The sequence below is a fragment of the Culex pipiens genome, chromosome 2, assembly GCF_016801865.2.
Source record: "Culex pipiens pallens isolate TS chromosome 2, TS_CPP_V2, whole genome shotgun sequence".
NCBI lineage: Eukaryota > Metazoa > Arthropoda > Insecta > Diptera > Culicidae > Culex > Culex pipiens.
In genome coordinates, this window is record NC_068938.1 from 164,930,875 (window position 1) to 164,945,009 (window position 14,135).

Sequence of the window (14,135 nt, forward strand, 5' to 3'; positions counted from 1 at the left end):
GTGTAAAGGTGCGGCTGGCTCTGGTTGTCATCGATGACAATTGAGTCAGTCTGATTTGCGATGCCTTTCGGTCGGGTCGCAGGGTTTTTTCGCATTCGTCGTCGGTGTGCAATAACAACAAAACCTTATCATACCATTTCAGCTCGATAAACATCGTAACTCGTCGTTCGCTTCGTTAATCAGTACCCCACTAAACATGAATCATGTAAAACTCTTAAAAACATCTCAATTAAAAAGTCAGACTGTTAAATCCTTCATCATTTAACTACAAATAATTTTGGTTCTATCTTTCCACAGCCGGCTGTCTAAGATAAATCCATTTCAATTAAAAGTTAACAGCCGATAAACGGGAAATGACTCATCCGCAGCATCCGATTGCTTGCCTTGAGATTAAAACATAATACCTTTCAACAAACACTATGATTTTGGGTCGCATCATCATCTTCTATGATGAATCCTGACCAAACACCCTATCCTACTAACAAATTTTCAGGTTCCTGGCGCTTGTGGGGTGTAAGCACAGAGTAAATCAGCTGCCCTAGTAGCAACCTGCGCTAACTAACATTCCCGTCCCTTAAAATCGAGATCTACAAACTGACATGGCGGGCGCCGTTGGTGGCCAATGACTGTTACCTATTCGCAACTGATCTAGCTTTAGCAATCATGGTGTTTTATCTTTTCAGCGCATTCATACATGCTGTTGATAAGGGAATCACCACTAGATCGTCGAAGCATATAATCAGTAGTGCTGAAAGGATATTACGGTTCTGTTCAGCAACGGAGGGGCAACCATGGGTGATCTCTCATGCTCATGCTCATGCTCAAAAAAAGTACCGGTACCGAGACTCGAACCCAAGACCTTCGGCATATTGAACCGTGCCTTTGCCGTATGGGCCACCATGGTTCGGTGACTAAGTGGCGGTCATTTGTCAATATAAGCCACTCAATAGGATGAACTGTTTCAATGAACGAATGAACACGCGAGAGGTCTTTACTCACGCAGAATAGTACTTTCCTCACGTTTATTTTCGGGAGGACTATCCCCTCGATCTTTAACTTTGGGTGTACTTTTTATGTTTTTATCTCAAACGGAACCCATTTCTTTGCAACCAGCGGTCTAATTTCAATATCCTTTTAAAAAAATGATTTTCTAGTGAACTTTTAAGATTGAAGCCCATTTAAATTATCAACATATTATGTTTAACAAAATAGTAGCTATTCAAATTTACCTTAAATTGCATAAATTATAATTCAAACACCAAATTCACATCCTCAGCATCACGTTGCTTCCAGCGAGAAGATTTTTCCCGGAAAATCCTTCAAAATTGCGACGCAATTTCAAAGCATCTACTTCAGTTTATGCTCGTCAACTTTCGATCCCTGAATTATTAATCACCGTTTGCTCGGATCACATTCCAGCCCCAACCAAGATCCGTGTATTTTTAGGGCAGTTTTATCCGAAATTTTGAGGGGTAGTAACACTATAGTTAGATTTGAAAATATATTTGATTGTATTTTTTACTTTTTGAACAGAATTAGAAAAAAAACTATTACTGACTTTAAAAATATAAAAAAAACAGGATCCCTCTCCCCTAATTACCACGCCAAGAATCGATCCCCCGAAAACTTTGCCAAACTGCGGTCGACGACAGGCTGCCTGGACCCCCTCTTCGGATCCACACACTTGAAGGAGCACACTCAATGAGCCCGCCCGGAGTAGCCCCCCAAAGGGGGTGGAAAAAGTGAAAAATCAATATTTTCCAGTGCGGTCGTCGGCAAGGAAATGTGGATAAGTTCGTTTCAGAGTGTGTGGGGCTCCCTTGGGCTTGGGCTGGCTGAGTGTCGTCGGTCGACCCTCTCTAGTAGGAGCCACTAAAAATAGAAGCGAATAGAGCGAGCGCAGTTGGCTGAAATTGTGTGTGCTTTGCTCTTTTAGTTGCCACCACCGGCAGCCGGCAGCCCCAGCTAGCTTTGGCTAAGCTTTTGTGCTTTGATGAGAAATTGGGAGTGGGAGGGAAAGGGGGAAGGGGAAGGACACAAGCAAGGTATCCCTCAGTAATCGAAACATTAAAATTTTAAAGTTGTAAAAATCATTAACTTTGAATATTTCGAAAACAACTTTGTATGTTTAGATAAGTATCCGTTTGATGTTCGGTTAAACTTGATTTTTTAGCTAAATTTTCAGTTCGGTAGAGGGTTGATGAATGAGATTAAAAAATTTCGGAAGATATTTTATCTATAAAACAAACAAAATTGCATAGCATAGCATAGCATTGGTGTCTACCCGTAGATGCTACTTCGTTATTGACCAGGACCTCCAAACATTGCTCCGTGGACCACAGATGAAAAGTAGGAACCAATCATCACCCCTTCGCAATTTTCAAAGGTCCCTATCATGCTGATCAATACCGACGCCGGCCACGACAAGTGGTAAGACACGGGGAAGTGGATGGGAATGTGAGCCGATACTTGAGTGATAGAGACCGCTAAATCGGCTGCGTCTCCGACAGAGTATCACATGAGTTTTGAGGGGTCAGTTAGGTATGTGGTCAGGATTCACTGTAGGTGATGCGACCATAAGCAATTTGTTTATCGGTTGAAATTTTAAAAATCTTAGGGGATTTAAATATAGTATTAATTCGACCGCGATTCTCTAGAAATTCTTCGTCGGCGTGCCTTCCGATCAACGTTGATGTAGGAAGGGCTCCATTCATTAAAATAATTTTATATCATAAGCCTTAAAACATATTCGACGGCGTGCCTCCCGATCATCGATGATATAGAAAGGACTTAATCCAGCAATACGACTTGCTGGTCTCACAAAAAAATCGGTACGTTTCTATCGAAAACTATAAAAAGAGAACAACACAAAAAAAAAACTCGAAACTATTGGCACTACGCCCCCCGGGGCATGGCCTTCCTCTAACGTGGGATTTCTGCTCCAGCGCCTCTGACGAGACAGGAGAAACCGGGACCGACGTTTTACTTCACCATCCGATAGAAGCTCAGTGGATAAGGCGGGAATCGAACCCGCGTCTCATAGCATCATCGGGATCGGCAGCCGAAGCCGCTACCCCTGCGCCACGAGACCGTCGGCCGCGAAAAAAACAATGAAAAAAAGAAGAAGGAGAAAAAAAAAGAACTGCGCGTTGCGACAGGCACTATTCCTATTTATAAAACATTTATAAGACAAACAAAATAATCGATTTATATAACATTTCTTTTTCAGGTACTTATTAAAAAAAATAATATGCAAAAGCAAAATAATAAAAAGGGAGATTTTTTTTTTTTTTTTTTTGGGAGGGTGATCCAGCCGCACATCGTTGATGTCGAAACCTCTAAACTGGGCCCTCGTCCTGTCACGTCCGTCAGTAGTCTTGTCGTACATTACAACTAGAACCAGATCTGCCAATGAATTAGTACACTTCGACCAAATAAACACTGACGCTGTATGGATCTGACTCTAGAATAAATGCACAGTTGTGTGTTATTCATAAGTCCAAAATGTTCAATTATTCATATAAGTCCAAATATTCATTTGCGGATAACTACCTAACTTGAATTGAATACAAGATTTAAAGCAACCTATCCGAAAGCTACTCTTATCTCAAATCCCCGACATTTTAATTATTAACCAAAAAAAACGTTTGTTTTAAAACCTGTCTGGCTTCTTTTAAAAAACAAAAAAAAATAACAGTTGATATTTTACAAGTCGTGAATTGAAAAAGAGACGACCATTTGTTCGTCAGAATTCCAGTAGATCCTCGATTCGCAACAATGGTCGATACAATCATAATCCGACAACCGTTAGTTCAACAGATCAACGAATTTAGTCCGATATCATTTCACTATTGATTGATCGAGACTCTATGGAAATTTTGACAAATCAGAATGGTTTTTATGCTACTTGAATGAAAATCACCGATTCTGATAGAATTACTAAATTCACTGTTACTAATTTCGTCCCTAAATAACTAAAGGCAAAGTATAAAAAGTTGATATTTATAGTTAAAATCCTATATTCTACAAACACTATTTTTTTAAACCCGCATCCTAACCTGACACCCACATTAAGATAGGGAAAAATCACATATGTAGCGGTTCATTGTACAACCGTGATATTTCCACTATCAGAGAACCTCCTTGTCTCGATGACAGCTTACCGGCCATCGATTAAGCCCTGAGACTACGCCAAAGTGGGTTCTCGCAGCATGAAGTGGTGTTCATGTGTAAAAATGGAAGCTTCAGCAATATACTGAACACTTCGATTTTAATTCCACATCGAATCAAATCATACTCTTTGCCAAACAAGCATCAAACCTATGACACTCATTATGACAAAGCCCAGGGAAAATAATAAAAAGGGAGAATTCTCACACAAATCAAGTTTAAAAGATTTATTTTTTTATTTTTTGAATTTTAAATTCAAGACTAACACTTGAAAAGAGCCTAAATTTATATCTTAAGACATTTTCAAATGTCTAATGTTAATAAAATTTCACTTTTTTTTCAGCATCAAAAATCGGATCAATAGTTGCTGAGTGTCCGCATTTAAAAATTAAGTTCTTTTTTGTTGATATCTAAACCTAATTAGTCTTGTTGCATTTTTTTGTGTATATTTCAGCAACTAAAAGCCAATTTACAAAGTATTTAAGACAAAATTAAAAGATTATTTTCTTTGATTTGCACAAAAATTTTAGGAGTGACTGAAAATCATCTTTTCAGTGGATTTGAAACATTTGCTGTGACATGAAGTTTTGAGATTTCTACATGTTGATTACTTTTTGAATCAAAATCCAGTTTTGCATCTGAAAATATGGTGAAATTTTTCAAGACTGTTTTTTAAAGTTTTCCAAAAAATATGGTTTGATAAAAGTTGCACTCCCAAAAAATGTTACTATTGCTAAGTCATAGCTCAAAAGTTGTCTTTTATGGAACTTTATCGATGTTTTGCAGGTTTACATTTTTTGGATCACATTAAAAGCATTTCAAACCACAATTTCTGCTTATGGAAAGCTTAAGAAAAACTGAAAACTGATGAAAATGCAAATGATATGTACCTCCTAAAAAAAATCATTTATCACAAACTGTTTTGGTTTTTTTTAAACCGATCATGGGACGATGAGTAATTCTCCTGACAATTTTACATAAAAGTTTCTATATCGACTATTGTCTAAAGCCCCATCCTGGTGAAGATACAGCGGTTTATTTTTTTTTTGTGAAAAACAAGATTTATGGCCATTTTTGTGGATTCCTGATATCACTTTATGAAAGCCTTGATTTTTTTTCAGTCTCAAACATATTTTTACCGGAAAGCTCGACCAATTACCAATGAATTTACCTTCGTGTATTTTTTATGAGGCTTTTTGAAACATCTTAGGCTTTTTCCACCTTTAAAATTTGACTTTTACAGCTTCAAATAAAAAATGTCATCAAAATAGCGTGTATTATTATTTCAGTGTATTTTTCAGAATTGACGGGCTTTCTAGATAAAAGACAAAATTAAATAAGTTAACTTCTGACAAAGTGTCGATAGAATTCATCGACTAATAGATCGAGAAATACAAGCTAGGAAATGCTAAAATTAGAGCTTTTAAGCTTGTCCAACCATTTCAAGAACTTCACCGAACTGAACGGTATTCACAACCCACTCACATTTTACAACTTCAAAAGAGCCCCAAAAGTGATAAATAAGAGTTAACCTACAGAGAATATGAAACATTCCACACGCACAGTGCTCAACACAATTCGAAGAACTTGTTCCGAAGCTAGAAAATATTGAACCTTTTTTTTCAGAACGCCCACGACCAAGGGACAAAACTCAGTTTTCTACAACCTACACTGAGAGAAATAACCACTTTAGGCTCGACGTCCTACTTCAGCTGAGCCCGCATTTGCGTTGCTAGGGGATACGTTGAAGAAGGTGGTAATTGGGCAGGGAGGGGGTCGTCCTTATCGACTAAGCACGTGGCAATGTGCGTGGTTTATCGGGCGAACGTGGTGGGTGGTGGGACATTGGGGAAGGGTTGAGAAAGGGGAGTGTGCTTTGGGTGGAAAGTGGGCCATTTCACCGAAAATGACCATTTATCGAAAAAAGATTTTCAACAAACAAGTTTAATGAAACAGAAATATAAAAAACTACAATTTTTGTTTCGGTTAATTGCATCAAGAATAAGGACATTTTATTAGTTAGGCCATTTCAAGTACAATTCGTCTTCCAAGTGTATCATTTTGTAAAATAATCTGTTTGGTAAATTTGTCATTTCATCGAATTGGTCATTTTACCAAAACTTTGCTTTAATTTATTATTGAGTCATTCCAGGTCCAATAGAAGTAAAACAAATGAAATTTTTTTAGGAGTTAGAATCAATTTGAATAGGATATTCGACGAACCGCCAATTCGGCGAAACGACCCAACCACCCACTTGCCATGCGGAAAAAACGGGAGCTTCTGCCTGTGATGTTGTTTCGTGAAACGTAAAATGCTCCGATTTGGAGCCGGTTGATGCTGCAGCAGCAGGTTGTGCGGACTCTCGGCTGTTGCTGTTGTTGTATGCAAATGAAGAAGGAAATTGGACCGAATCGGAGGTGGAGCGCTCGATGACGACTGTTGGATTGTTGTGTTGCCGGCGCCCAAAAGCTGCCGTTTGCAGGTTCATAACCAACTGATTGTGCGATCTGTACCGACGAGGTATTGCGCGTTACAGCCTCTCTCGAGTCGAATCGAGTGTGTGTGTGTCTACTCATGTGGACACAATATCTGGGCTGGTGCTGATATTCTGGAAGCCGTTTAAGGGTTTGTTGGAGCCATTTCGAGTGGAAGAGGGACCCGGATTTTACGGTTTGAACGGGCTGCTGAATGTGACTTGGTGAGAGATTGAATTGGATTTCGATTGAGTGTGTGTGTGTGTGGTGGGACACAGTCACGGGGCAATTCGAAACGTATTTGTTATTGAGGTAGGACTTGACATAAGTATTAAATCATGGGAAGATCTTGATGATGCTATGTTGACGAAGTGACGTATTAGCATACTTCATTCGATGTGATGCTGATGCTGATATAAAACAAAATTCATTTCATCGAGAAATCGCTTGCAGTACATTGCAGTACATCCGAGAACATCCGAAAATGTATTACAAAAATAAAAGCGGCCAGCCCTACTGCGATGTGTTTAACGCAGAGAGGATTCTGAGAACGGATCACTTTTCACAGAATTTGCAGGGAAGAAAGGATGCGTGGACATACCGTACCAAACGATTCATTAAATGAACCAAAATCTCTTTTTCCGAACGAAAAAAACAATCTTACAAATGATGTCAAAATTCCCAAAAGAAGCTTAGGGGAAACTACGTCCTTGAAATCGATTGTCAAAGAAAGCTGATCACGGTTATGTAAGGATAGCCTATCCAAATTTGAACCCGCGACGTCATTCAAGGTATCGCAAAGTGTAGATAAAATGACCTACCTGCTAACATTATTTCTCTAGCCGAGGGATGTTGAGCAAAACCCCAAGAGCTCAAGAAAAAAATAACAACAGTGAGCTACAATTGAACCGAGCCTCCAACAAGGCTGGTATCATGTAATGATGAAAAATATGCCCCACTGGACCAATCCGATCACAGGTGGGCTTGGCATGTTACAAAAAATTGAAAAAAATAATAATAAAAGAAGAAAACAAAAGTTGGCCACGCGACCAGCTGCTGCTGGAGCGTATTTTATTGGGTTTCCACTGGCTGGGGTTGTTTTTTAATTAAATTGAACAAGGAAGGTATCCGTTTGGATCGGGGGAGGAAAGAACGGGGGCCATCATTTTACGACCAGGTGGATTTGGAGAACTTTATGGTTTTCCAGAAGGTGGTCGATATAATTATTTTTGGATCTGCAAATCAATTCTTGTACACAGAAAAAGAAATCGATGGTAAAATCGCATGCAAAAGCATGCACACTTCATGTACAATTTTTGTAAACACAAAAAAAAAGTTGCAACCGACGGGATTCAAACCCAACACCAACAGTAAAGAATGGCGCCTTAGTCCGCTAGGACATCAGACCGATGCAAGATGGAAAGGATAAATGCATATATCAGCTTGACATTTCGGTCATGTAGGTTTCCCATACTGATGAGCTACCTACATACATCAGGGTGTAATATTACATAGAATTACATAAAATAATGCATTTAGATTTTTTAAATCAATTGGGTGTGATTTTAATGAAGTTGGAGAAGTAACTTCAAACCTAATCATTTTTCAAATCTTATACCACGTTACCCAATCACCGTGACGCTACCCACTGATTGATGGGGTAACCTTGCACAAACACAACAAATCAGACCCAATAATCCTTTTCGATCGTCGCTTAAATCCCTTTCCTTTGAGAAAGGTCAAAAAGCAAACGATTTTTCCACGTTCCAATATTGATTGTGTCCAAGTCCATTCATTCACTGCAGTACACTCGGTTAATTTTAAGAAATTTACTAAATTAAATATAACTTAAATTTAAACAAATTTTAAATCAACATGATTTTGAAAATAATATCAAATTTATTTGTATACAAAAATATTTTTTATCGCTACTGAGTGTAACAGTATCATCCTCGTCCAATTTAGCACCGGATCCTTTTTTTTTTGCTACCCCCTTTATCTTACGTAACCGGTTCTAACGAAGCGGTTTATGAATATGAAATCGGAGCGAACCCAAAACCCCCTTCACTTCGGATCATCCCGTCAAAAGGATTCGGCTTCCGTCGTCGTCGAGGTTGTCGCTGTTGTTTACGTTGTGTGTGTCGTGATTACCAGGCGACCCATGTTCACCTGTCTTCCTCCGTAAATAATACAATCCCACTCGGTTCTGCTTTCGTCAAGTTGGACGTGACTCCTCGGTGAATCATCGAACCGAAGGTTTCGCGGTTTTCAAGTGTGTGTCGTTTCAAAAGCAAACCGCATCCAGTAATGGAAGAAATCGAAACTGAAAGGATGAATTATTCGGTGAATACACACCGCAAAGACTCGCGATATAGAGAGTTACGTGATTTAACCCTTGGTTGATTTTTTTTGTAGGCTTCGGTTTCAAAACAATCGCTTGGAACGGTACGTTCACGCATCCTTTCTCCCCGGTAGATTCTGTGAAATGTAATCCGTTCGCAGAATTCGCTCTGTGGTTAACACAACGCGGTAGGGCTGGCCCCTTTAATTTTACACTGCATTTTTGGGTGTACTGTATTGGAATTATTAATATTTACAAGAATAGTGAAAAAAATAAGGATAAATAGATCCACAATTTTCATTTAAAATATCTAACGAGGAACAAAAATTGAGGTTTATGACAAAACCTTTAATTAAATCATAGAGATAATGCGCTTGACACTTCAGACCAAGATGCAGCTCTGTCCATACAAAATGGTACGTAAATATTTGAAAATCTGTATTTTTTAAGGAATTTGATTGGTTTACTGTTTTGGGCAAAGTTATAAGGCCGATGCAAATATTTTTAAAAGTTTTTGTCCCTCGGCTCTGACCGGAGTCGAGGGGGGGCCAAAAAAAATAAAAAAATTAAATATTAAAATAACATGCCATAGTTTCAACATTAGCATGAAAAAAGCGTTTTAAAATGTATTTTACACTAGTTCAGTTGTTTTGCAATAAAAGTTTTCAAAAAATGTAAAATTTGACGAAAACAAAAATTTTAGCGAAAAAAAACTTTAGCGATAGTAGACATCGAAAATTTTCAAAAATTCAAAAGATTTTTAAATCAACCCAAACATGCTTAAAATGATTCTGAACGCAGGGGAATTCATTTTAAATAGATTTTAAGTAATTGCACTTAAATTTTCATAAAAATATTGAAGTTTTTTGAAAAAAATATTTTTTTGCTCCCTGATTTTTCGGGCCAACATTGAAGGGGGGGGGGGGACAAAAACTTTAAATAAAATTTGTACCAGCCTAAGTATTGAGTAGGACTGTTCATAAAAAAAAAAATGTACTTGGAAAAAAACTTTGCCAATTTATTTTACTTATATTTAATTTTTTTTATATGTTTTAAGGGACAAAACCCGCAACTTTTGAGCAATAGAAAGCATGGCCAAACAATTGCCGGCAAGTTTTTAAATTTTGGAATCAACCCCAACATTTCGAAACGGTCAAATATTCAATATAACGTCTTTTGAAATGTTAGAGTGGATTCCAAAAATTCTAAAATATTTTTTTGTGAAGAGTTCAAAAAAAAATCACAAATGTTTCATGTTTTAACATTGAAAATGGGACCATTAGTTTTTGAGATATTTGTACTAGAAAATAAGAGGCTGTTTGGATAAAACTAAAAAATAATGTCTGTTTTCAGCATATTTTCATGAGCCCTTTAAAAAAAACAGTTTTTTCTCAAGTTGAAATTAAACTTTATGCGGCTATTTTGTCGGTGCACTTTATCAAAAAAAATGGTTAAGTACTTTTCTATTGCAAATTTAAGTAAACTTTTTTTCGATCATTACATCCATTTACCAACAAAACTTAAAACAGGGCTTTCAAAACATATATCAAAAAATTTCAAAAAATATTTAAAAAAAAAACAGAATTTTGCGAACCAATTCAGAAAATTTTTGACAATGTTTTTTTACGTGACTGACATGTTCTACAATTGTCACAATTAAGGGTTAGCAGGTCTTAATTTGAAAAATCTGGCAAAGTATTTGTTACAAATCTGGAAAAATCTGGCAGACGAAAATCAAACAAATTTGAATGGTGAAGGGGAGGGAGGATATAAATTAATGCAAAAGTTTGTAGATTTCTGACGTTTTAACTGATTTTAAGGCCTCAAAAATGTTGAATTTGCATTTTATTTAAGAAATACATATTTGATTTTTAGTTATATTCATTAATCTTTATTCTGGCAGACACTTGAAAAATCTGGCATTCCCAGATTTATCTAGCAACCTGGCAACCCTGGTCACAAAGTTTAATATTAGTTATTTGATGAAAATTGTATAGGAAATACTTTAAAAGATACTATCGAAGTTATTTTTAGAGCAGCGGTTCTCAACCTTTTTCGACCAATTCCCCTCTTGGATTATTTTCAACACCTTGATTCCCCCCTTTAATTAACACCTTAGTATCAATTTACAAAAATCATAATTTTGGCCTTAATTTCTGTAAAATGATAAAAAAATTTCATTACAAAATACTTTTTTCTCCTGCAATAAAGGAACACATTCTCAGCGATTTGTTTCAACACATAACCTGCTGTAAGTCAATGGAATGCAAATGTCTAAAGAAAAATGTAAACAGCCTTGTTGGCCTCTTAAATTTCTTACAAAAAACATTAACCGCAATCACCCAGAACTCGAAGAAATTATAAAAAAAATTAATGCGCAGCTCATGTTTGAAAGAATGTCAATGAATTCTGTATCAGACATTTAAAAAGGGTAATTTTTGAAAACTAGAACAAAAATATTCAAGAACGCTTCATGTTTCAAACAATCTAAAAATTAAGAGAAATAGACTTCTTCGTAAAAACATTTATAATTTTCAAGTTTTTGGCTCTTATATTTAAGACATTTTCAAGAATAAAACCGAAAAATTGGCAGGGAAACTCACATATCCGCCAACTTACACAGTAGTTGCCCCGACCCCTCTTTCGATTTGCGTGAAACTTTGTCCTAAGGGGTAACTTTTGTCCCTGATCACGAAACCGAGTTCCGTTTTTTGATATCTCGTGACGGAGGGGCGGTACGACCCCTTCCATTTTTGAACATGCGAAAAAAGAGGTGTTTTTCAACAATTTGCAGCCTGAAACGGTGATGAGATAGAAATTTGGTGTCAAAGGGAATTTTATGTAAAATTAGACGCCCGATTTGATGGCGTACTCAGAATTCCGAAAAAACGTATTTTTCATCGAAAAAAACACTAATTTTTTTTTTTAAATTCTCCCATTTTCCGTTACTTGACTGTAAAAAGTTTTGGAACATGTCATTTTATGGGAAATTTAATGTACTTTTCAAATCTACATTGATCCAGAAGGGTCATTTTTTCATTTAGAACAAAATTTTTCATTTTAAAATTTCGTGTTTTTTCTAACTTTGCAGGGTTATTTTTTAGAGTGTAACAATGTTCTACAAAGTTGTAGAGCAGACAGTTAAAAAAAAATAATATATAGACATAAGGGGTTTGCTTACAAACATCACGAGTTATTGCGATTTTACAAAAAAAAAAGTTTTGAAAAAGTTGGTCGTCATCGATCATAGCCGTTCATGGTCACCCGCGACAGACACGGACGACGAAACAAAGAGAAACGCAAAAAGTAACTTTTTCAAAACTTTTTTTTCGTAAAATCGCGATAACTCGTGATGTTTATAAGCAAACCCCTTATGTCTATATATCAAAATTTTTGTAATTGTCTGCTCTACAACTTTGTAGAACATTGTTACACTCTAAAAAATAACCCTGCAAAGTTAGAAAAAAACACGAAATTTTAAAATGAAAATTTTTTGTTTTAAATGAAAAAATGACCCTTCTGGGTCAATGTAGATTCGAAAAGTACATTAAATTTCCCATAAAATGACATGTTCCCATTTTTTTTACAGTTGAGTAACGGAAAATGCTGGCCGGCTACGAAATTATTGTAAAATACAAACTGTTGTATTTAACTGTTGTTGAATTATGTAATTCAAATTAGAAATTTAAAAGTGTGTGATTATTTCAAAGTAAAGAAAATTTTCAGTAAACTATAAATTTTCTGCCATCAAACCAACTCTGATTCGTCAAGGGTTACCTTTTCGATTTTTGGTAGCTCGTCACCATTCAAGTGATCGTTTTTTAGTCACGTCAAGCTGTCTGGCAGAGCTCTGGCCCACACCAAAAAGGTGAAATTGTCAGCGGCATAGTTGTCATCTCGCCGCCATCAAACCGAACGGATGTTATTTTTGGCGAACGACAGATGATTGATTTATGAGGGGATTTAATATTAATAAAACTCAATGCATTTGATGTCCTTACTTTGCGCTGGGAAAGGGGAGTCAAGTTCCATGTGTTGCTTCTGAACGTAACCAACCGTACCTGGAAATGGAAAAGAGAGAAAAAATAGTTAGTTTGAATGCTTCTTGAAATAAATTGATGTTTAAAAGGCAGCGAAGAAAGCTATAAACATGACGATGAATATTCATTATTTGCACCAAAGCTGCCGGGATTAACCTCTCTTGATGTTTTGTCTTCAACAAAGTATAAACAACTATTTTGCAACACGACACCTACAACAAAGTGAGAGGGCCGTGGCCCTTAATTTGCCACGGACTAATTAGTTGGCATAATAATCACCAAAAATGTTCACCTCACCACCTTTATTCAAGATTCCCAGAGGAAATCTGTTCAGCCCAAAAGAGAGAAACGATTTTAACCATATTTATTTTACACCCCCGCAAATGAAACGACTCTGCAGAATTTAAACAAATTTGCAAACGCCAGCATATTTCCATATTTTTTCCCTGCAACTCAATTGCATATTTGGGCTGGGCTGTCTGGAGTGGGAGGTACCTTGCGGAGACTTCTTCCAACCAACCAACCTGCACAGACGGCCACGACCTGATTACTCATCAGAGAAGGGAAAACACCGCGCTAAAGTGGTTCAGCAACACTTGAGTGTCCAACCTCACCATTTCATTTTTATCGAAATGGTACAAACTCAACTGAATCTTAACTTTTCGTCAAACTCCAAGTTGCATACGTGCAAAAACTTAATGGCACTTTAATGAATCACAGCAAAAGTGCCATTAAAACAAGTTGGACGTTCAAGGTCTATCGCACCGTCACATCTACCGAAAAAAAAAACACTTTTTGAAGGAAACAACCCAAACCAACCCAGTCCACACCGTCCCCGTCCCTCTCTCTCTCCATCTTCATTCGGTATCTTCTTCGTTTAATGTCTCTATCGCGCTACACTTCCTTCGTCACGGTTCAGCAGTGGCAGCCAGAAAAAAAACTCCCGCTCTCTTTCGCTACGGCCAAAGCGATGACGACTTCCTCGTTTCCCGGAATTGGTTCACGAAGTTTGAGCGCTTTTTTTCAAATTTCCTGCTTCCTTTGACAAAACTGCAAATTGCAATTCTACCTTTTCCCTCGTTTTTGTGAACTAATACAGCCATTAGTGC

At 37.1% G+C, this 14,135-nt stretch overlaps 1 protein-coding gene and 1 long non-coding RNA gene across 3 annotated transcripts in view; one reads left to right on the forward strand and one right to left on the reverse strand.

Annotated features, from left to right (window-relative positions):
- LOC128092723 (uncharacterized) overlaps positions 1-14,135 on the forward strand; it is a 444,042-nt gene that overhangs the window by 241,513 nt on the left and 188,394 nt on the right. The gene's annotated exons all lie outside the window — the stretch shown is intronic.
- LOC120424432 (uncharacterized) overlaps positions 1-14,135 on the reverse strand; it is a 148,982-nt gene that overhangs the window by 83,648 nt on the left and 51,199 nt on the right. Inside the window, exon 2 of one of the 2 annotated variants that reach the window (XM_052707146.1) lies at positions 12,988-13,047. The exons of the other annotated variant lie outside the window; for it this stretch is intronic. Coding sequence (XP_052563106.1) covers positions 12,988-13,047 — 60 coding nt within the window. The remainder of the gene's footprint in view (positions 1-12,987; positions 13,048-14,135) is intronic. 2 annotated transcript variants of the gene reach the window in all.